Here is a 25,079-nt window from a genome sequence, read left to right as displayed (position 1 = left end):
ACCTCTCCCTCTTCCTGTCTCTTTCTTTCCTCTCTCTCTTTCTACCTACCCTACCTGTCCCTCTCTTTATCCTTCCTCTTTCCCTCTCTCTCTCTGTACCCTGCCCTACCTCTCCTCTTCCTCTCTCTTTCTCCATTCCTATTTTCTCTCTCTCTCCATTCCTGCCTCCATCCATCTCTCTCCTCCCCTTGCTGTCTTCCCCTTTCCTTTTCTCGCTTACATGAAAGTTGTATACTACAAATGTCTGGAAGGAAAAAGGAAAACTGGAAGAAACTACCTTCTAACTAAGTGAGTCTGATCTGCCAGATGACACACTTTGGTCATTTGGGAACACCTGCTGCAATGTGTGTTGGAAAGAAGAAATAGCTAATCGGCTTAAAACAGAGTTACATGGAAATGCACAGGAGTTAGTTCATTTGCTTTTATAAAAGCCTAAATGAGACGGGCACCTGTTCCAGTGTACAATCTAAGATGTCAGGCAAATTTAATCAAATCTAAAAGGTAATTGTAGGTGTCATAGCTAACCACAAATCATGTGATTATTGCTAAATCAATTAGCTCGCCTGCTAATGCTCTGCCTTTGAGAGTATGCTATGTCAGACGGTAACGTATAGAGATAAGTTAGCATTTGTGCCATTTGTCGTGTTATCGTAAAACATTGTCTTGTAAATGTAAACTTTTAAGTGTTGGTCAAGATGATTAACCTTCCTTGTCTTTGTATACCATTCAGTTTTAGTCACTGGCCTAATGGCAATTTCTCATTTAATGGGATCACTGACTGTCTATGAGCCATGTCACTGTGCAATACATTTGGTTGCGTTTGTATTCGACATTCTTGATGGTCAAGCAGACAGTCTCTCCCTCCCATTGTAGTTGACATGGCTAACGGGAGATCTTGTTGAGTCGTGTTGCTTATGGTTATTTACAGTGGATGCATTTTATTAACATGATGACTGATGAAATAAAGTATGCTCTTCATTCAATAAATTATTACTGGGATACATTCAGCCTTGCAAGGCACATAAATTCAATGTACAGTGTTTTTTAACGCAAACTGTTATTTACAAACACACACACACACACACACACACACACACACACACACACACACACACATAACACACAATAGAGCAATAAAACGGTTTCAATGTTGCAAAAATCACATCCAGGTCAGGTCACATCCAGGTATTTCTAAATCTTAAAACTATTCACAAGATTATAGGAATGGCTTAGTAACTAGCCTATGCTTCCATTACTGTTTACATTGCGAGGGGTCTGGGTAATGCCGAAATGGATCCCCATTTGTAAACATGATACTCCAGGAAGATAATTTAGTATATTAATCAATCAAGTCAGAGTGTTAATGACTGACCTGATGTTTATGGACTATTTCGTTTTTTTATCCAAGTCATGTCCATTTTATTTTATATTTTTTGGCTGAAGTATTTCAGAAATTTCTGCACACAACAAATCATGCAGGAATCATGAGTGATTTAGTGCTATAGCAACAAGGGAATGAGGGAATCATGAGTGATTTAGTGCGATAGCAACAAGGGAATGAGGGAATCATAAATGATTTAGTGCGATAGCAACAAGGGAATGACTGGACTGGAAGCAACAGGCTAGCGGAGCCACTCTGGGTAACTGGAAGAGCTACATTGATATTTGCCCGGTAGATGGCAATCAGACAGTAGAAGTTGCCTAAATGAGCTGCCTGCTACCAAAATACGTCATTATGTCAGAAGCATGTTAACTAGCATGCTAGTTTTGTGAGCAGCTTTTAGCCTTACCTTTTCTAAAGACCAAAAACAGCACAGTTGGCTCTGATGAAAGCTATCTACCTTGATGATTGATGTATTTCGTGGTATATTTGAAGATGTCTTCCTGTAAAAGCTGTGCTTACATTTTGAAGAATATTGGTGTTTTTCATATACTTTCAACTCATGTAAAATCCTTACCCTACAAAGATGTATCATATTTACATGAAGTAAACTGGCACCAAAGTCTTCGCACATTGAGGCGCCACGTTAATTAACATTCAAATGGTCTGCCAGGCCTTCGTGTCTGCAGACCCTCATGCCTTTCCTACCTAACCCTAACCCCATACTGTTCCCCTTCCTAATACTCACCTTGAACCAGGCACCCAGACATACATCTATTATGTTAAGTTGTGTATTGTACTGTCCTATAACTGAGTATGACTTGTATGCTATTGAGAAGATTTAAGATTTTAGGTTATTTAGAGAGGATTTTGCGGTGGTATTGCTGTGTGGAGTCACAAACCACTACGTGTACTGGTGAGAGAATGGAGCAAGGAGTGATGCTGGGTGATTTTCAAAAACATCTCCACTTTTGGAAGACAAAGGTATGCAAGGCCAACACAGAAGAGACTTAGACTACACTATGGATGAATTCCCATCATCCCTTCTTCTCTCTCTCCATCTGAGCGTGTTGTGTGCACTTAAGATCTGTTACATGGATTACTGGCATTCCATCGAGTACTTTGCCAAGTCCTGCAACTGCAACTAACTTCAGAGCTATAGAGTATAATACACACACACACACACACACACACACACACACAAAGCAGTTATGCTGAGTACTTTTTTCCACTGATAGTCATTTGATTTGTATGATCTTTCTGTCATCCTGTCTACTGGTTCCGTCATGTCACGTCATCCACTGACGGGGCGGTTTTGAATCTGACAAGCCGCCTCCAGTGTAATTAAACTATGAATAAAACTTATTTATTTCATCCTCCCTTGTTTAATCTTCCCTTCTTCGCTTCTTCACTTCTCCCTTCACTCATCTCTCTCTCTGGGGGTTACGTGGTCAGGTTCATTTGAATGCAGACACCACGCGCTTTCCGCTCCCTGATCAAGCGCCTCATCTCATTCGGTGTGTCTCACTTCACAGAGCCGTGCCAATGATATAACCTTTCATCGTGTCGCTCTGTCATTTTAATGCTGCGTGCAGAGGGTGGCCCACAGAAGGGCTTCTGATAAAAGGCCTCAGGTGACAAATCACACGATAAATCACTCATCAGCCAACCAACAGCTTCGCTAAAGACAGCCGTGAGGAGATCGACATGTTACAGCAAAAGGGTGTAAAATTACTGTGTGTCTGTGTGTGTGTGTAGTAATTCTGTTACATAATGGAGCTTAAAAGGGAATGTTTTTGTTTATGTGCTTTTGTGTGTGTGTGTCAGTTTGTATGTGCATGTTATGTGTGTGTGGGGTATACATTTGTCATTTGTTAGAAAATTCACGCTTGATCTCCAAAAGTTTGTTTACGTGTATGTGTGTGTGCGTTGTCTATGAATATGTGTGTGTATGTGTGTGTGTTTGTGAATATCTGCGTGTGTGTGTGTGTGTGTGTGTATTTCTGTGTTCAGAGCTTTGGTCTTTAACTCCTCAGGGTGGGATGACAGTGGAGCGTACAGCATTCATACTTTGAGATCAAACAAAAGAAAGGGGTTGAGACTCAACAACTCAGCAACTTACCATCATCCCCCGAGCCAGAGCCAGCATCTGCAGGAGACAGAAAACATCATCAGAATGCTGCTAGAGGACAGAGCAAAGACAGGGAGAGAAAGACAGACAGACAAGAAGACAGCAGTAGAGAGAAAGAGAGCAAAAGAGAGAGAGAATAACTGATTAAAGAAGAGAGATAGAGAGAGAGATAGATAGAGAGAGAGAGAGAGAGAGAGAGAGAGAGAGAGAGAGAAATATAGATACAGAGAATGAGGGTGAGAAAAGTGAAAGCAAGAAAAGGTTAACAGAAAGAAATGTGATTAAGATGAACAGAGAGACACTTGGTGGTATAAATCCAGTGAACGAGTGATAGAGAGCAGGAGACAGAGGTGGAGAAAATCAGTGGGAACGAGAGTAAGATTGAAAGAGATGGTGAAAGAGATAAAGAGTGTCGAGACGAGTCCTTCTAACGAGCAGCCACAAAACAATAGGAGCTGTCTTTAATTAGAGCCTAAGAGTGAGAGATGACCAGGGCTACACAGCCTCCCTCACTCCTGTTTACTGCCCTCCTAGCCTATGTAGGTCACTCTGGGTGGCCTCACTCCATTGGAGAACACAATAAGGATGGAAGGAAGAAGGGAATGAATGGGAACGAACAAATTAATAAATGAATGGGAGTCTGAACAAGGGCACAGCAATAATCCAAGTGCACACATACATTTCTGACGTGACGCCATTCCATCTGGGTGATTTAGCAGCCCACTGTGTTATTGACAACATAACTACACACACACAACTACTACACAACAATGTATTACATGGGACTGCACTGGATGGAAAAAAGTAATGGACGGTGGAAGATTGTAGGGTGAGTTTACAGTAGAAGCACAGTTGCAGTAGCATACTGCGGTATCACAGCATGGTATCCCTTTAAACCATAGAGAAAAAGGCTTGCTGAAGGGTAATTGTGCTCAAAACATTGGACCCTCAGTATGAGCTGCCCGGAAGAAAACATTTCTCTCAGAAAGCCGTACCCGACCTGTGCAGTAAAGTTTGTGAAGAGGTTAAAGTTCATGTTGGAGGCTAGCAGCTACACTTTAACGACCCACGTGTGGTGAGGGCATGACCAATACAAATGCCTTCAGACCAGCTTTTTCCCAGGTAACCATTCAGCTGAAAACATAAGTGAAGATCAGGGTTTAGATATAATAATAAACTGTTGGCATTAACCACCGATAACACAGCCCCCATCACAGCCGCGATAATGTGAAATTTGAAATGGTAATGTCTCAATTGTTTTAGGCACAATCTTTAATGCTTAGCTAATCAATATCCAATCCTAATTATAAACCTGTTCTTTGATCAGGTTAATAAGGTTACACCTCTAGATTTTTATTATTATTATTTTAGGCGAAGATCAATATTATTATATTTCAATGTGCAGGACTGACATGTCCTTAAAGCAGTCAATGTGGGTTTGAAGCCAGTGAGTAACTTCACAGATGCAGCTGTCCCTCCCTATCCTCCCTATTCTCCAACTCTTAATGGAGGACATTCTGACCCCATCGGAAAATGATGTGTAGTTAACGATTCAGCTGAAGTCAGGATGTTGGCTAAGCCCAATATGCCAATGATAATGCACCTCTGCAGACCCCGTTTCTGTGGAAAATATCACAGCAATGTGGATGAGACAAAAAGGGAGATGGAGATGATCGCACTGGGAAGGCAAATGGGTCAAGTCAACATCAGGGTCAGAGGAAGGAAGGAGAGTGGAGAGTGCAACAAGATGGAGACCTGCAGCATCCACCCCCCATAGAAAAAGTCAACTTTGGCAACTGGCAAGCTGAGCGGCTGCAACAAGACCCGGTGTCACTATACTGGAGCAAGCACACGCAGAGCTGGTTGTATGTATGCATGATAACGCTTTTGATGCGCAGGCAACCCTACTTCAGTGGTGGAAGTAAAACGAAACACGCTTGCCGTTGTTGTACAGCAGTGGTTCCCAAACTTTTTACAGTCCCGTACCCCTTCAGACATTTCATCTCCAGCTACGTACCCCCCTGTTTTTTCCCCATGTTTGTAACCGCCGCCACGGCCCCACATATTCAGCATATAACACTTCAAACTGTCAGGGTAGGTCACTAACCTACCTGTAGCTATTTTTGGCAGTGTAATTATTTCGCTGAATATGGGTATACATGAGTATTTCTGGCAATGCGACTTGGCTATTGGGACTATTTAAGATTTCATGTCTATTTATAGCTCCGTTTGAAAACGTAATGGGCTTTTTCACTTTGAAAACGCAAATTGAATTTTCTCCCCGCATACCCCCTGAACCACCCCAGTTTGGGAACCGATGTTGTACAGGATGGCCGGCAGGTGCCTCTGCATATGTGATTCAAGTGCAGCGTCTGAGCGAATATTCAGCACAGCAGGGAACACGGTCACCCCACAACGCTCCCAACTGCCAGACAAAGCCAGACACAGTATATATGCTTGTCTTTTAGACAAATAACCTATTTCATTTAAGGTCAATGTTAGATGCGTCAAACCAAATGATGTGCCATTGATTTGCTTTTTTCTATTAGGCTATAAAACAGGCTGGCTGGTTGGCTAATGGCTAACTTGTAGGCTAATGATTTCCATTTAATTCAAATAAGTTATTCAGCCTTTTTATTTGTGTAGGTGGGGTCTATTTGTTTTTATCTTTTTGTTTTTATCTTTTTGTTCAGCCCCCCCTCCCCTCTCTCTCTTATTAATAGGCAAGTATGGAACTATTAGGCCTACTTATTTTGTTTAGTACCACCTTTAACTGTTACAGGCTTGCTCTGGAACTTAGCCAACCGAGGAATAATTTGGAGATAGAAAATAAATAATTGGCTTGTGCTGACCACTCGCACGAAGGACTAATATTTAATATGATTCACATCGATCTCGCGTATGTTCTTATGTGTTTAGATTCACGCTAACGTTAATAGATTGATTGACTATGTTTCCCATACACCCTAGGGGGTGATTACTTTGTGTGTTCTGCAACACTGAGGAAGCGGAGTGTAGTTTCTGAAATAAAGGAAGGGGAATCATTTTAACTCTTCAATGGAGAGTTTCCCTAGCACTCAACTTCCACACTGGTGACCCTGTTTTATTCTCAGACAAGAGTTTACAGTGCAAGATGGGTAATGCAGTTTTCCTCAAATTAATTCATTTCTGCTCTATAGCTCTCGTAGCTTATCAATTAAATACGTTGAGGTAGGGAATCATGAAAATATCGCCAGATATAACTTAAAATGACTTCTTCCTAGTACAAAAGCAGTTTATTACCCATATGATTTTATTCAACTGCCAGCCACCAATATCGTCATCTCCATTAAGCCCACTGATCCCTTCTATTTCCTACCTATTCATTATTCCAAGTGCCATAAGTATTTAAACCCAGCAGGTAGGCTAAATGCATATTAGACACACAGCATTGTAGGCTAGATGATGTCATACATGCTACAATGACTTCTATCACCAACACCTCAGCTTTTATATTTCTGTTTTTTTTACACAAATATCATCATATAGCGTATCTCCCCATTGAAAAGACGGGAAGATATGAAAGGCATGGAAAAATAGACACCGCCAAAGATACCGACCAAATACATGCCGCCTGAATGGCAGCAGTCATAGCTTGTTGTGGCAAGAAAGGATAACATAAAAAAAAATCACGCTTCTCTGCTGTTTATTGATGGACCACCATTTTGTCTGTGTTACAGTAAAACTAGCCAGTAGGTGACGGCCATGTTAAGTCAATGTCATGGAGGACAAAGACTGAGCCGGAGCCGATTTTAGGGAGGGAAGGTTGAAAAGAACCACAAAGGGTCTCGGCTCATCTTAAAGAACGCGCACAGGCCCAAGGGAGCTCTCTGATTGGTCCGTGGCCAGCAGCGGAGACGATGCAATAAAATGTTAAATATGGACGCTGTAAGGAGTCAGAGAGCTTTACAGTTCCTCTGGGAGAGAGGAGGAGAAGGAAATGGGAGCTACAGAGTGAGAGGCGTAGAGAGGGATGGAGGGAGGGAGAGAGATGTAGAGGGAGAAGGGTAAAGGGGGAGAGTGACAGAGAGAGGGAGAGAGAGAAATAGACAGAGAAAGATATGGAGGAAGAGGAGCAGAGAGACAGAGAGAGAGATGGAGAGGATATTATATTAAAGGTAATTGTGTGAGAGAGAAAGAAGAGAATACCTGGCCACGGCCCAAGTTATTAAGCCCCCCTCCTCTGTGATAGATTGGTATCTCCCCCCTTATAAATGGCAACTTTCAGGAAGTTGTATTTTCCACAAAAGCATTAGGTACTCTTCCCCCTCCCTTCCTTTCTCCCACCCTCTCTCTCTCTCCCTTTTCTTATCCTCTCTCTCGCAAACTCTCTCCTTCTCTCTCTCACTCCCTCTCTTGCCTCCTTATCCTAGAAACAGACAGAGTATTGCTCAAGGGCAGAACCATTACCTCCCAATTGGTATTTCAGGCCCTCTCCTGCTCCCTTTCTCCCTCGCCGCCCCGAGGCTCAATGGCTGCTTTGGGGAAATTTGACATTCATCAATTTGTTATGATGGAGGGAGCGGCGAGGCAGCTTTGTGCCTTCGTTTTTTTTCAGACCCCTCCGATCAATCTTCAACCCAATTACCCCCTCAGCAAGGACAAAATATACATCTTAATTTGGCAAACGATACATAACGTTAATCGGTTATATTTAATCGTTGATATCCATGCCTGCTCTTTGTCTGTCGTTCTCTTTCTCTCTCTCTTCTCACGTTTTGTCTCTCTCTTTTTCAATCTCTCTCTCACTCTCTTTCCCTTCTCATTCTCTCTAAAAAACAGAAAGTAATTAAGGGGCCTTTGACATTTAAGGCTTTAGTCATACTATGAATGTTTACTGCGAACGTCAGTCCACTTCCCAAAATCTCATCTAGTTTGTGATTTGTTTAGATTGACCCGAGCTGTAATGTTTACCTAATATCTGGCACTTCTGATTCATTTTCAGTAATGGACTTTTTCCATAATGGCCTGACTAGATTACAGTCATCTACCCAATCTCCATGTGTATTTACATATTCAAACACATCTTCACCACAAACACAAACACACACATACACAAACACTCACACACAAACACCAAATGATAATAACATGAATATCAGCTCAAGGAAACGGCCTGTTGTTTTGACTTCTAAGACCTTGGTAGCTGCCTCTTCCCCTCTGGAGGATGTGAAAGAAGTTTACACACAATATACAGGAGGTCATCAAACCCCAAACTCTATGGCCATCTCCCCTGACTAACCCATCATCTGTAGTTGTCCACGGCTGGCAAAGGGGGGGGGTCCAAAAGTGGACAGGGGACTGAAGAAATACGTTCTGTTGGGGGGTGGGAAGATCCGGTGTGGTTGGGTCAAACTATTTTGGACTTTCTTTCATTTTGGCGGGATTAAATGCCTCAACATCTTCTGGCTATGTCCACATAACAAGTGTTTTATTTAGGTTAATACACAACCTGTTGTGATGAAATCAAGCCTGCTATGTGTGTTAAGCTCTGATTCAGAGTCTCAGGGTCTTCGCAGTCTGTCACCAACCCCCCCACTGCTGCTGCAACCAGACATGCTCAATCAAACCCAGAGAGTAATCGTGTTTGAACACAGACAAATGCTACATAATGGCTTGCTCTAGGGTATGGGAGACCCCCATGGGGAGCCAGTCCAACGGGTCATGTATCTGAGACCCGCACAGTGTCTGCAAACGTGCATCCTCCGCTCTGCTTCCTCTCCCACACAGCATCACCCACATCTGGGCCAGATCTGGGCCAACACCAGCCTAGAATCCACAGCTGTCTGGGCCTAGCACAGAGTGTGTGTGTGTGTGTGTGTGTGTGTGTGTGTGTGTGTGTGTGTGTGTGTGAGTGAGCGGACAGCCAGACATAATTAGCCAAATTATTTGTCTGCGTCCATGTCTGCCTGTCTGGCCATGCATCAACCCTGATACTGCCACCCACCCCACCCCACCCCCACCCCCTCCATCCACACACCCATCCGTCCCCTCACCGTCCTCATACCCCCCGGTCTGACTGCTTGTCCGGCCCCTGGTGTGGGGTTGGGGGTGGGGTGCCAGGGGCCTGGTGATGGATGATCCTAATGATGGCCCCCACTGGCCCGCCCCGTGCTCCAGACTTGCGCTCTGATTTATGCCTCATCCCTCTATCCCTTCCTCTGTCTATCTCTCCGCTCGGCCTCCCCGCAGCGCTCACATTGATCAAACCAGTAAGGGGGTGTGACCTGTGGCTGTCTGTCTTGGAAAGCGTAGACGTTCTGATGCGTGTGTGTGTGTGTGTGGGTGTGTGGGTGGGTGGGTGCTTGTGGATGGCACATGCTCAGGAACAGACACACATACTCACACACACATTTTTGAATTCTTTCTTTGAACCCACCAATCACATTAACAAGAAGGATTCAAATGTTTCCAGAGATGAAATGCATCCTTTGACACTCATGGGAACAGAACACATCGCCGGCGGCACAGCAGCCTATTACAGCTGAGATGGAGCAGAATTTTGCCAGCTGTCTAGATTATTTCTTAGGTACGCCTGCCAATCATAACCCACTAATTCTTAGTTTGGGAACATGCCCAAAGCTGCTAAGTATCAATATAAACAACTTACATATCTATATAACCTAGCTCACTGATACTGGCAAGTATGGCCTAATACTTGACTTACAGTTTATCAGAAGCTATATCCAAATACTGTATAGGTCAAAGACATAACCTATCCCCAAGATTATAGATTATATCCCCAACTTGTCTCTAAGATAAGCACTTCTCTTCAACCTTTGTCTAAGAACACAATAACACCCCTGTGTTGGGGATGTTCCAAAAAACATCATCAGAGCTATTAAACCAATCTGGCAATACGTGAATGTTTGTACACAGTCACATCTTTGGGGAGCACCTCTCTCACAGCAATGGCAAATAAATCAACAATACGGTTGTGATGTGCAGTACAGAGCCCTTGGTATATATTACATTACATGGGCAACAGATTGTAGATGTTGGTCAGAGCCAGAATGCATTATGCAGTGTGGTTAGGGATTTTCAGGGTTCCATAAAGCAAGGTTATATTTGGTTGTTAGCACAGGCACACAGACAGACAGACACACACACACACACACACACACACACACACACACACCCACACCCCCCCCCCACTTACTCAAACACACAGATATGCATGCACATGCCCACCAACACCCACACACACCCATGTCACACACACACACACACACACACACACACACACACACACACACACACACACACACACACACACACACACACACACACACACACCCACGTCACACACACACCCATGTCACACACAGTCCCACTGACAGAATGTCTCCGAGGGACTTCCAGGGGGCCTCTCTCTCTTCCGCCTGATCAATGCGCCTGACACCTCTAGCTCCAATCGCTCAGGATCGAGTCACGTATGGTACGACAACGCGTCTCCGCTTCTTATTCCCGACAACGCTTCCAGGCCCTGCATCAAACACCAGCCCCTCCATCTCTGTCTCCGTCTCCGTCTCCGTCTCTACCTCACTGATCCGCTGCTGTTCTGTGCACTTACACAGGCGCGTATACTCATGACTGAGTGTAATGCTCAGATCGGTGGGGAAACATAGGAGGCCGACTCCACAGAGGGTCGTTTGAGAGTACTGCCAGTACCCAGGGTAGGGGGGGGGGGTGGAGGGAGAAGATGAGAGAGACGTGGTACAAGAGGGTTTTAATTAGGATGGATAAGACTGAAGCAGGCGTTGCTGGTGCCAGTGTCACCGCGTGTGATGCCAGCTAGTTCAGATGAATGAGAGAAAAGAAAGAGGAGGAGGAGATAGAGAGAGAAGAAGAGAGAGAGAGAGAGAGAGAGAGAGAGAGAGGAAAAGAAATGTGTGTGTGTGTGTGTGTGTGTGTGTGTGTGTGTGTGTGTGTGTGAGTGTGTATGTGCTTGCACATGCATTTGTGTGTGTGTGTGTGTGTGTGTGTGTGTGTGTGTGTGTTCACAAAGTGAAAACTGGTAATGAGCAAATTCAAGGGAACTTATAGAAAGAGCATGTACAAGACAGAGAGCAATTAGTCACTGGACTGTGCACCGACAAGCTGATGAGAGAGAGAGGGAGAGGGGGGATTAAAGAGAGAACGAAACAGAGAGAAAGAGAGAGAGAGAGCAGAAGGACTCAAAATCCCATCTCCAGAATACCTTCAGGATTACCCTCAGTCCACGTAGCTTTCTAACACCCCCCCCCCCCCCCCCCCTTCAGCTTTTCACTTCATATAATTGAGTTGATAATCCAGAGAACTAGACACAGTCAGACAATGAACAGAGGGAGAGAGAGGGAGCTGAAGAGGAAAGAGAGAGAGGCGGGGAGACCAGCAGAGGAAGCGTCAGAAGTAACAGGAGAGATTAAAACTCTATTCTTGTCTGAAATGTGCCTTTTAAAGATTTCCTCTCGCCTATGACATTTGAGGCTCTCAACTTACGCTGCTAAAATCTGTCAGTGTGGAGCAACTCTTTCTCTCTCTCGCGCGCGCTCGCTCTCGCTCTCGCTCTCGCTCTCGCTCTCGCTCTCTCTCTCTCTCTCTCTCTCTCTCTCTCTCTCTCTCTCTCTCTCTCTCTCTCTCTCTCGCTGAGGCAGAAATATTATATGAACACAGAGCTACGGAGGGATGTGTGTGTGTGTGTGTGTCTATATCCATGTGTGTGTTTGAGTCTATGGTGTGTGCGTGTGTGTGTGTGTGTGTGTGTAGGTGTGTGTAGGTGAGTGTGCACACGCGCATGAGTTAATGAGAAGTGAGAAGTGCTGACACCAAGTTGTCACTCAACCAAAGTTGCCAAGGTTACCGTGACACTGTCACATCTCACTCAAGTGCTCCATAAACTAGAGCACCCCAAATATAATGATACTGTGATCCTTCTGTTACTGCCAGAGGAAACTCAAGCTGACAAAGACCTCATATCAACACACGAACTCCCCGCCACAGCTGAAATAAACACCTAGATGTCACGAAACAACGGTGCTGAGATCATTTATCTCTTCACTTGGGATGAGAGAAACGTAAGAGACTGGCTGTATGCGAATAGAATGCGGTGCTGTGTTTACGTGTGTTATGTGATGGTTTTAAAGTCAGTCACTTAAAGGTGGGTTCTTGAGTCCAAATATATTACATTTTCCACCAGAGAATTCAGCGAAATTCTCCTTACGTTCACCTAGCAGTGTGTGCACTCAAAAACCACTTGAGTTCCTGCACAGTCCTGGCTCTGTAAATAGGACACAAACAAACAAACAAACAAGAAAACAAACAAAGCGCCTTGGACATTATCTCAGCCAATCAACAGAATCAGGAGGACGAAAGGGAGGGCTGTATTAGATTGCCTCAAATATCAACAACCTTTTGCCAGGATTGAGGACCTCACCTTTAAAAGAATAATGGGTCTGCATGCAACAAATTACCCTCTGGTGACATGGCTAAGGATAACAACCACAAACTACCACATCGTTGATCATTTTCTTGGCGTGAACTACCACAAAGTAGAATATATTCGTTGATTTGAGTTTATTTCCCCTAAAGCCCAATTTATGGTTGTCTGTTTACGGAGACACAGAGACACGGAGAGCCCTCTCCGTCGTTGCAAACCCTCTCCGAGCACCTCTCCATGGCCTGACGTGCACCTCCCAAATGTTTTAACTATCCATCTCCGTCAATACATCACTGTTTACCTTGTCGGTAGTAGTATGCCAACATTAGATAACTGGCTCATACACCTTGCTGCCTCTTGTAACTGTAAACACGCGTCACTCTCAGTCTTCAGTTTCTTTGACACCTCTATGTATATTCATCCTGCTTCGTATTTGGCTTTCTAAGAAGGTGCTCATTACTTTCTGAAAGCTCTTCCTTATGGGACAACTGGTGCACTACATTTCTGTAATACCAATCAAATGTTGTTATAACCCTGTGTAAAGACTCAAATAGTGTTATAACCCTGTGTAAAGACTCAAATAGTGTTATAACCCTGTGTAAAGACTCAAATAGTGTTATAACCCTGTGTAAAGACTCAAATTGTGTTATAACCCTGTGCAAAGACTCAAATAGTGTTATAACCCTGTGTAAAGACTCAAATTGTGTTATAACCCTGTTATAACCCTGTGTAAAGACTCAAATAGTATTATAACCCTGTGTAAAGACCGAGTAGAGACGCCTGCCCCTCAGTGAGAGACATTAGGCTCCACAGTCCAGGTGCATCCATAACAACCACAGCAGCCAGCAGGCAGTCCATCATGATTACGCCAGAGCATAATAAGCATTAAAATCTCCTTAGCACCAGCCCATGTGTCGACGTGCCGAGAGATGACCTCCACAGCTGACCGTGCAGATGGGTGCCGCGGAATTCCGCCGAATTTCACGCCTGTTCGCCAGAATTCTGCAGGACCCTGCTAATGACTGCGAGCGGTTGACGCTGGCACAGAACGGGTGATGCAGTTTAGCATGTCGCCGTTACAGCATGAGAGGCGGCTAGAGAGTGGTTGACAATGAGCCTCTTCAACAAACCATATGGTGTGAAATTACCTGACCGACGGCAGAGCTCAACACAGTCAGATAACACATTACTGGTGAGAAATACACACAAACATGGATGGAGTGATTTGAGGGACACATTACAAGACGTTAAACTACTACTATCAGTATCACTACTGATATTCATGTGAAGGTAGGGCTTTAACATTAAGGTTTCCTGCACTAATGTTTCTTAGTAATTACAATAATGTTAAAATATCTTTGATGTGGATAAACTATGATCTTTAAAATCAATTAAAATAAAAAATGTATTTAAATGCTGAACTCTGTGGTTCATATTCAGAATCTCTTGACTAAGAGATAACGTATTATTCACTGAATTAGTTAGAATTCTTAAAACTTTCAACTTCAGAACAACACTAAATAATATGAAGTCCTTCATTTTATAATTTCTTTGTCTTTATCTTTATCTACTCCCTAATATCACGTTTAGTAAAGGCAACTGTATGTTTGTGTGCGTGTGTGTATGTTTGTGTGTGTGTGTGTGTGTTTGTGTGTGTGTGTGTGTGTGTGTGTGTGTGTGTGTGTGTGTGTGGATGGCACAAGCTTAACATACCGATGGGGCAGGAGCCTTCTGACACGACCAGCACCTCCGTCTGCAGCTTGCAGGCCTCCCTCCGCAGGAAGCACTCGTTCTCATAACTCTCTCCATTCGAGCCGCACACGGGGACATAGTCACTGCTGCACTGTAGGATGCAAGGGGACAAGCGGGAGGTGGGGGGGTGGGGGAGGAGACGCGAGGAGAGAGAGGGAATAGAGTAAAAAGGAGAGCACCAGGTGTCAGGTGACTGCTAGTAGAGTGCATTTAGGGGTTTGTGTACAGAGTATCAGATTCAAGATATACAACATCTAAGAGGATCTAAAAGAGTTTAGTGTAGCTCCCAGTACAAAGTAAAGGCAGTCTTGGCAGTGTGTACTGAGGCAGGGTGTCACGCTATTCCGATAGGGTTAAGCCCATAAATATCTCTGGTAGGGGTTAGGGTCATGGAAGGCTATGAGTGATACCTGTTTCTGTGTGGGTGTGATACCCACTTAACAAAGAATTAGGGAACAACGCAGGAGAGATTGATCATCGTAAAGATAACAACAAGTTTCTTTATCTCTCTCTCTCTGTCTCGCTCCCTCTCTCTCTGTCTCTCTCTCTCACACACAAACACACACACACACACACACAGACACACACAAACACACACACACACAGATACACACCACACCTTCGCACACCCATACCCTGGTCAATCTGACATCTTCATTAATCCCCAAAGGGCTGAGTTTTCCCTGGAAAAGTGGGTGACCCTGGGAAAAGGAGGACGGCAGGGGAGCCAGGGCCCATTTGTCACTCCCGCCCTTATTAACAGAAGAGCAGAGAGGAGAGGTCATCCATCCATATGGCCTACATAACAAGCACACATGCTCAGACACACACACTCACACACACACACACTCACAGACACACAGACACACACACACACACACACACTCACAGACACTCCATACACTCACAGACACACACATACAAACACACACATACACACACGCACACACACCTACACACAGTCACACACACGCACGAACATACACGCACACACACACACACACACACACGCACACACGCGCACACACGCACACACGCACACACGCACACACATATTTAATCAAGCATGTACATATATGCACTCACACAACCCACTTCTTCTATGTTTATGTGACATACATACACAACATCTGCATTCACAGCAACACGTGCTTTCTCTCTCTCCCTCTCTCCCTCCATCTCTCTCTCTCTCTCTCTCTCTGTCCCTCCCTTCCTCCTCTCTCAGCCACCCACACACACCCAAACTCCGACTCCCCCCCTCCCCCTCCCTGCACACAGAAGGCTTTAGAGAAAAAGAGGATGATGGATGCTGAAAATTGTAGCGAGGGAGAGAGAGAGAGAGAGAGAGAGAGAGAGAGAGAGAGAGAGAGGAAGGGCGGAGGAGAGGCGGTGAAAAAAGGGAAAAGAACGAGAGCATAAAAGAGGAAAAAGGGATAGAAGAGGCAGTAAAAATGTTAATGAGGGAAATGCATGTGAGGGAAAAAAGACTCTCAAAGCACACTAACGAGGCTCAAAGCAGGAAAAGCAGGACGCAGGAAGTGTGTTAATTGCATGTGATCTGCCTATTCACACTGCCATGCTTGTGTGGGCGTGTGAGAGAGAGAGAGAGAGAGAGTATAAAGGTACGGGTGTGTGTGCGGTGTGTGCAAGCGAGTGTGTGTGTGTGTGTGTGTGTGTGTGTGTGTGTATGTGTATAGATCTGGCGCTTACTGTAGGTATGTGCTTCAGTAATTAAATTGTAGGTGAAATATAAGACTTTTATCTTCCCACATCTCATGACAGCATCCAATGACTTGTGTCACACTGGTCCCATAAGACATCACTTCCTCCATAGCAATGAGCTTAGTTCAAATAGAAGAGGAAAAAGTGTCTTATGTCAGGTGGCTATGTTTCGTATTCACCCGAAGCCATCTACGCATAGGAGTCTGGTCTGTTTCTCTAGTCAATATGTGGAAACAAGACTGGCTGATTCAAAAAGATCTATCACTGTACTCACCAAAGAAACGGGTAACAAGTGTCCTCTAATGTCAGGCTTACGGTGAGATTTTTCCCATGAAAATGACCAAACTGTGAAAGCAGAGTTGGTGTGTTCTTGGTTTTAGGTACGGTAATCCCTTTCATCAGGCTTTGGCCAAACCAGCAAGTAAAACCAGCCAAACTTATACAGCACAGCTTTTGTTGAAGTGCAAATATACCTTTCATGTCCACATTGAGATTTATGTGTAATTTAACATACTAGACAGAGACAGTCTGAGGCAGAGAGACAGACAGCCAGGTGTCAAGTCATTCAGTGTTCTCTGCCCAACTGTAAGGGGGATCAGGCCCTGGGCTCTGTAAAGCGCCTTGAGACAATTGCATTGTTTTTATCGCTATATAAATACATACATGAATAAATATGAATAAATAAATAGAAAAATTAAAAAAAAACTGAATATAAGAGTCCATTGTATAGTTCCTTAAGGCTGTGGTCAAAATGCTCTATTCGTTTCACATCAGTTCACCCCCACCCCAAACTCTGCCTTTCCTATTGATCTCAGATCAGTCTGCTCCTCTTTAACATCCACAACGATCAGCGGTCACCCTCCTCGATCAACCTCTAACACCCCCAGCCCCCCCCCCCGCTCTCTTTCTCTCTCTATCTCATAGAGCTGTGGTTAGTCTGCACTCTTACAAGCACTCTCTGACTGTGTCCCCTCTATCTCCCTCTCTCCCCCTCTCTCTCCCCTCCTCTCTCTCTCCCTCCCCCCTCTCTCTAACTACATTCCTATCCTGCTCTCTCTCTCTCTCTGTCTAAGTGCATCCTTCTCTTTCTGCCTCTCTATATATACAGCCTCTTTCTTATTCTCTTTACTTTCCACTCTTGCTCACTCCCACCTTCTATATATCTTCCTCTCTCTCTCTCCCCCCCTCTCTCTCCCCCTCTCTCTCTCTCTGTTATCTGTGGAGTCTCCTCCAACATACATCCTCCAAGCACCCCCCTTATCCACCACCATCCCATCCTCTCTTCATCCATACCTCTCTCTCTCTCTATACGTCTTTCTCAATCTCCCACATTCTCTCTCTTTGTCATGTGTGGAGTTTTTCATCCCCATCTCTCGCTCCAGATGCTGTGGTCAGCAACCCAAGGGCTCTGTCTCACCCCCCCCCCCCAAAACCAGCCAGTGAGTCATAACCACTCCAGGAGGAAAGTCTGCTTACAATAAAAAAATAGCCGGGCATCGATCCTGAGCGTCTACATAACTATCTCTCCCTCGCTGTCTCTTACATCAAAGAGGAGGTCCATCTCATCCCCTGCTAATCTGCCAGTATGTCAGAACCTCTCCAACATGGTTGGACTGGATTGGGCCCGTCCAGTAGCCGGCTTATAAAAAAAACCGGGACATCGATCCAGAACCTCTACATCCTTCCCTCTCCGTCACTCCCTCTCTATCTCTCTCTCCTGCACTAGCTACACCTCTCTCTCTCTCTTTCTCTCTCTTTCATGTATGGTGTCTCTGCTCCAGCAGGAAGCTCTTCCTGGTTGGGTTGGATTGGTCTACACTGCCCAGTGGCCAGCTTATAAAAATAAGCGGGACATCGATCTGGAACCTGAGATCAATGCATGTCCATTTATACCAGCCAGGAGGGTACGCAAGGCAGGGTCTGTAACAGGCAGCCAGTTCCCAATTACCAGAGTGAGAGAGAGAGAGGAAGAGGGGTTAGTGAAAGAGTTAGGAGGAGGAGAGAAGGGCGAGATGAAAGACACAACGCCTAACCACAGGAGAAACCTGTGTCTGCCTCTCTCCCTCTCCATCCCTCCATCAATCTCTCTTAACCTCTGTCTTTCTCCATCCCCCTTTCTCACACTCGTTCTCTCTCTCTCTACCATGTGTGGTGTTTCTCTTTACTACTGAACTGCACCATCTAATCATTCATGTTCCTGCTCCTCTGGTCCTCTGCTCCTCGCTGCGCTTTAGACATGGAGCTGTTTCCGCTGAGCACTGAGGCACACAGTGAGCATGTGCAGGAGCCTAGTGGAGGTAGTGTGATGACGAGAGACACACGCGTACCCACACACACTTTCACTCTTTTGCATGTGGACATGCATTCACAAACACACACTCACTGTTATGGATTTTAAAATGCATTCACACAGACACACACACACTAACACACACGCTCACTTTTTGCATCTGAACATGCATTCACGAACACACACTCACTGTCTGGCATTTTAAAATGCATTCACACAGACACACACACACACACACACACTCTCACTCTTTTGGATGTGGACATGCATTCACGAACACACACTCACTGTCTTGCATTTTAAAATGCATTCACACACACACACACACACACACACACACACACACACACACACACACACACACACACACACACACATACTAGCACACGCATACAGCTGGATGACAGATGGCTTACTCTCACTTACTTTCTGCTTTAAGTATAGGCCAACGTGTAATTCCTCAGTCTCCCTGAAGGAGGTACTATACATCTCAACTTACAGAGTTATAGCGCTTGGCCAATTCCCAGAGCCATGCAAACACACTCACAGAACACATCCCAAAGTACAGAGGAAGGCTTGAAATATTGTGTCGTGAGATTTGCTGAACTGAATTCACTTGGAATGCTGTCAAATCGCACAGAATCAGCTTGTCATAGATTGAATATAACAAACATACTAACACTAACAGCCCTCCACACACACAAACAATGTTATATACAGCGTGATGTCAGAATGACAAATGACAAATATTCTGCATCAATTATCATATCTGGCTTGACACCAATTATTTTTGTGTTTGTGTACATACAGGGACATGGACTTGTCTCTCCGTCTCTCTCTCTCGCTCTGTGTATGAGTGTGTATATGTGGGTGTCTGGGTGTTTGTGTGTGTCTTGAGAGAGGGAGAGAGTGTGTGTGCGTGTGTGTGTGTGTGTGTGTGTTTGAGTGTGTGTTTGTGTGTGTCTTGAGAGAGAGAGAGAGTGTGTGTGTGTGTGTGTGTGTTTAAGAATACACATTGAGTTATGTTGTCTCGTTCAAGCATTTCTCCTGTCACTCTAATAGCAAGGCAGGATCGGGGGATTGAGCCATAAACCGTTAGTGCTGGATCTGTCTCCATTACAGTACCAGTCTCAGATCCATCACACTGCCCTCTTTCCCTCCAGCTCTGCCTCTTTCCCCTCCACTTTGTATCTCACTCACATAGAAACACACTTTATTTTTTATGTATGTAAGTCTGCATGGGTGTTTTTAGTTTTGTGTGCAGTATAACTGTGTGTGTGTGTGTAGATGTGTGTGTGTGTGTGTGTGTATGTGTGTGTGTGCGTGTGCGTGTGTGTAGATGTGTGTGTGTAGATGTGAGTGTGTGTGTGTGTGTGTGCGTGTGTAGATGTGTGTGTGAGTGTGTGTATGTGTGTGTGTGTGTGTGTGCGTGTGTGTGTGTAGATGTGTGTGTGTGTAGATATGTGCGTGTAGGTGTGTGTGAGAGTGTGTGTGTGTGTGTGTCCTGAGCTGAGCAGCGCTCTCCCCTTGTCTCTTGTTTGCCCTTCATCTGCAATCCTGGTGGGCCTGAGAGAACACACAGGTGAAGCAGGGGTCACTGCCTCCCCCATACATCTGTTCAGAATCAGAGCACCAGCTACACACACACACACACACACACACACACACACACACACACACACACACACACACCCCTCTGATCACGTACATATACTCCCTATAGCTATCAAAACAAAAAACAAAAATATCTTGCTGACACACACACACACACACACACACACACACACACACACATAAACACACATAGACACACACACACACACAAATGCATGACCATGACTGCTCTTGTTGACATTGTCTTGATAGCGGAGGTTATTATGTATACGGTTGGAACACCCTTACTCCTGTGTTCAGCGCAGGGTGTTAGCTCCTCATGATCTGATGAGCATTCAGGAGGCTGGGGTCTAATGACTGTGCTGACGGTCAGGTGGGACATTTGAGCTGACACACCCGACAGCCCAAACTTGCATATTGCATCAGAAATGACAGAGATTAATCAGATACATTAGAGATATTGAGAGTAGACAAGGTGCTTGCTAAGCTCCCTTGCACACCCAAACAAACACACCCATGTCACTGCCCATTAGGGATGGGCATAATTAATCGACGATCGATTAATTGATCATTAAGAATTTCCTCGATGACATTATTTTTTCATCGATAAAACTAATGCATGTTCTGTTGCGTAGTGTGCGTGTAATTTATTTATTTTAGGCCTGTCAAAGTTAATGCGTTATTCTATGAGATTATTGTGGCCGAGATTAATGCAATAAAATATTTTAAAGCAGTTGACGCAACTTTGTTTACTTCCGGTGTGCATTGACCCAATGGCACGAAACCGCCGCCTGTCTGCAGTCAGTTAGATAGGAGAGACCGAGACGGTAGTTGAAGATGGAGAGAGCTGAGGGATTGTTGGGCAGAAAGTTTCTGTTTGAGAGGCAAAATTACGGAACAATCGACAAAACTAAAGTTGTATGTAGCATTTGTCAAGAAGAATGTAGCTATCACAGAAGCAGCTCGTCTTTAAGTTATCACCTTAATGCAAAGCACCCGACAGAAAGCAGCCTCAGGTTAGATGGTCGCCAACCCACACTCCACGACTTCTCTAGGAAATACCATACCAAGACACCATTGTGTCTCGCATATATTCCTTGTATGACGGCGAGAGAGCACGAAAAAAATACAATTGAACAACAGTGTCTAAAATACACGCTGTCTGAAGTGATTACTCGTTAATTTATAAGATTTAGTCTTTAGAAGAAAAACAAACTTTTAATCGCGATGAATCTAGATTAATGAATTTCAAAATGTGAGATTAATTAGTTAGAAAGAAAAAAAACGAGGGTCAGTCAGTTGTGTTTATGAGCACCAGCTTCTAGCTGTCGTTCTCCGCTGCTTAAGAGTGCAGCAGCGCATATTTTCAAGTGTAACCATTGAACGGATCTCGTTTAACTGCCACAAGAGTTGTCCATCTTGTAAGTTTAACTGCCACAAGAGTTGTTCATCTTGTAATAAAGATCTCAATGAGGAAACACGCTGTGTTTTTTTTATTTTCACTGCATTTTAATATAGCCTATAAATAGTGAATTTTAATATAAAAATATTAATGATTAATCGAAAATCGATCGTTAATTCTCCCGACGATCGATTAAGACAATTTAATCGAATGCCCATCCCTACTGCCCATACACACACACACACACACACACACACACACACACACACATACACACAAAAAGAGATGAAGACAAATAAAGAAGGGGAGGGAGAAGAAGAAAGGGAGGAAGAGAAGGAGGAGGAGGTGGAGGGTGGCGGAAGGAGAAGGAGGTGGAGGAAGAGGAGGAGGAGGAGGAGGAGAAGGGTAGTGAGTGCAGTGTAGTGAATCCCCAGGCTGTTTCTAAACACAGAGAGAGGCCTCAGGTCCCTCCACTATACTACTTTATCACCACTGCATGCCTGTGTGTCTACCCTTCCTCTTCTGTTCAACACTAAAGAGACACCTCTCCCTGCCTAAGCCCTGTGCCAGTGAGACTACCTTAGCCTAGCAAACAGCAACGTAATTCTGCACTGACGCATAAACACACACACACACACACACGACCATGGGAAAAAGTGTGTGGCAAACAGGAACGTAATTCTGTTCACACACACACACACACACACACACACACACACACACACACACACACACACACACACACACACACACACACACACACACACACACACACACACACGCGCGCAATGGGAATAAGTGTGTAGCTGTATCAACTGCGTTTGGGTTGATCAAATGCAGAACAGCCCTCTTTACAGTCCAAGCGGTAAAGCCCAGCATCTAAAAGCATTTCGTGTAGTGTTAGCAAGCAGGCAATCTATTGGTGATGGCTCTCAAGACCGCCTTTGTCCTGCTGTTGGAGTGGGCTTTAGAGAGGCCCATTAGACGGCGAAATACAAATGTGATATGCTCCTGCCTGAGTGCATGCTGCCGGACTGGGGCTTCTGGATGGCAAGGTAATGGCAGAAGCAGACCACGATTGATGTGGACAAACTGAGAGAGATGGATGAGGAAATGAGGGAAACTGAGGGAGAAATTAGTAAAAATAGTACGAAGAGGGAAGGAGAACGTGGAAAGACAAAAGAACGAGAAAGACTGAGATGTGGATCTGGATATGATGACTGAGTGTGCATTAGAGCATAAAAGATGACGATAAAAAAATGATGCAAGAAGACAGAGAAAAAGAAACGAATAAAGAAAGAAAGAAAGAAATCCACATGTCACCAACTCTCCGTGCCACCCCAGCAGACCCAATCAGACACTCTGCACCACCTTGTCTGGCAGCGTCTTCTGGCTGGCACCCACCTCAGCGTGTACGTATGTGTGTGCGAGTGTGTGTGTGTTAAGGGGTGTGTGTGTGTGGGGGGGGGGGTTCAGCCGTGCCTCTATGGCTCTGGGTCACAGTTGGCCCCTGCCCCGGCCTGCCTGGAGACCCCCACAGAGTCCCCCTCTCCAGCTGGAGCTGCTCTTGGCCTGCAGGGGGCCCGTGGGGAGGCGACCCGTCTGGCCCCACGGCCTGCTGTCTGCTCCTGCCCAACACAGGGGACCTGGAGACGCTCACTGCAGCTGGGCCCGGTCAGCTCACAGGGTCGGCTCTGCTCACTGACAGGCTGCACAGACCAGGCCAGTCTGACTGTGAAACCAGAGTCAAAGCAGGCCAGTGAAACTAAGCAAGACTCTGGGTACACGCGTACACACACACACACACACACACAAACACATACCTACACGCACACAAGCCGAGTAAGATTCACACACGCAGACATAGAGTCCAGCAAAATTAAACCATGTTCGATTAAACTTACCCAGATCAGCTTAATCAAATTAAATACTTGCCAGGTGCTCACACTTATTTAGACAATCCAGTCTAGATCAGCTCAATCAAACTATGCCAGACTGCCTGATATTTACACTCCCCACATCATCTCAGTCAAACCACACTAAAGTCACTCGCAGTGTAAATGTCGCAGCACCAACTCAGGTTAACTCTAGCAAGACTTCACTGACCTTAGAGCAGTTCACCCAGACAACGACCACATGCCAAAGGACTGATGCCAGACAGGTGATGACATTACTAAGGGCCAAACCCCCCAATTGAAGTGAGAATAAAGGTTTAGCTGACACTAGAGATAGGGGTGATTAGAATGGGGGGACTACATGGATTTCACTGAATCTATAACAGCACCACTGCTTTCACTGGGGATATTTCAGTTCGATTTTCGCCACTAGCTACCACCATCTGACACAAGCAAAACAGACACGCACTGGCTAAGACTGCGGGCAGTCGAACAGATTGCTCCTTACTTTCTCTCTCCTCTCCTCCACCCACCTCTTTCCCTTTCTCTCCATCTCAGTGTGTGGCTGCCTTTCCTACACCTGTGCACTCACAGTGGCACCTAAATAAATGCCGCACTCAGTTCTGTTGGCATTTGGCTGTCAATCACACGCCAGACTCTATTCAGCTGCTTCTGCATGTGGGCAGTGCACACACGCACGCACACACACACACACACACACACACACACACACACACACACACACACACATAGACACACACACACACACACACACACACACACACAAATACATACATACAACTCTATTCTGCTGCTCCTTTAGTGTTGGGTGAGTTCTGCAGAGGCTGAGGCTGTATGCAGCACAGCAGGACGGGCTCTGAAAAGCCAGCTGAGGAGGGGGTAAAGGGAGGAGATGGAGAGGGAGAGAGGAAGGGAAGAGGAGGAGGAGGAGGAGGAGGAGGAGGGTAATGGGCAGGATGCAAGGAAGAAACAGAGAGAGTGAGTGGGAGTGAGAGAGAGAGCTAGAAAGGCAGAAGCATTTTGTCCTCAACTGAAATGGTAAAAATAAGTTCTAACCACTCTCTTCTCCTAATGTCCATAATCATACAAAGGTAAGGAAGGCAAATTAGGATATTCAAAGACCGAAGTGTACTGTATGTGGGTGCATAAAATGGGATCGCTCGAGATTAATTACAACCACCAGATATTATCTGGATATATCATTATTTGTAGTTATATACTTTTATTATAACCTGTTTATTTCTTCTTTACTTGTGTTGCTTGTATCCCTGTTAGTTACTTCCACCTGACTATTTTTTTTAGACATGTTGGTTGTGCAGTCATGGCCCCCAAAGCTGTAATTAGTCTGAATTTGAGAGGAGGAGACCGACAGGTTAAGGATGGACGTGAAAGAAGTATAGACGGAGTAGGAAAG

At 44.9% G+C, this 25,079-nt stretch overlaps 1 protein-coding gene across 2 annotated transcripts in view; it reads right to left on the bottom strand.

Annotated features, from left to right (window-relative positions):
• Positions 1–25,079, bottom strand: part of LOC105896614 (tomoregulin-2-like) — a 61,798-nt gene that overhangs the window by 21,329 nt on the left and 15,390 nt on the right. For both annotated transcript variants that reach the window (XM_031558999.2, XM_031559000.2), the window contains exons 3-4: positions 14,683–14,812; positions 3,504–3,530 (exon numbers count right to left, since the gene is read on the bottom strand). In XM_031558999.2, the coding sequence (XP_031414859.1) occupies positions 3,504–3,530; positions 14,683–14,812 (157 nt within the window). The remainder of the gene's footprint in view (positions 1–3,503; positions 3,531–14,682; positions 14,813–25,079) is intronic.

This window comes from Clupea harengus, chromosome 21 (genome assembly GCF_900700415.2).
Source record: "Clupea harengus chromosome 21, Ch_v2.0.2, whole genome shotgun sequence".
NCBI classification, from domain to species: Eukaryota; Metazoa; Chordata; class Actinopteri; order Clupeiformes; family Clupeidae; genus Clupea; species Clupea harengus.
Note: the sequence above shows the minus strand (reverse complement) of the source record. Positions and strands in the feature narration are given on the sequence as shown.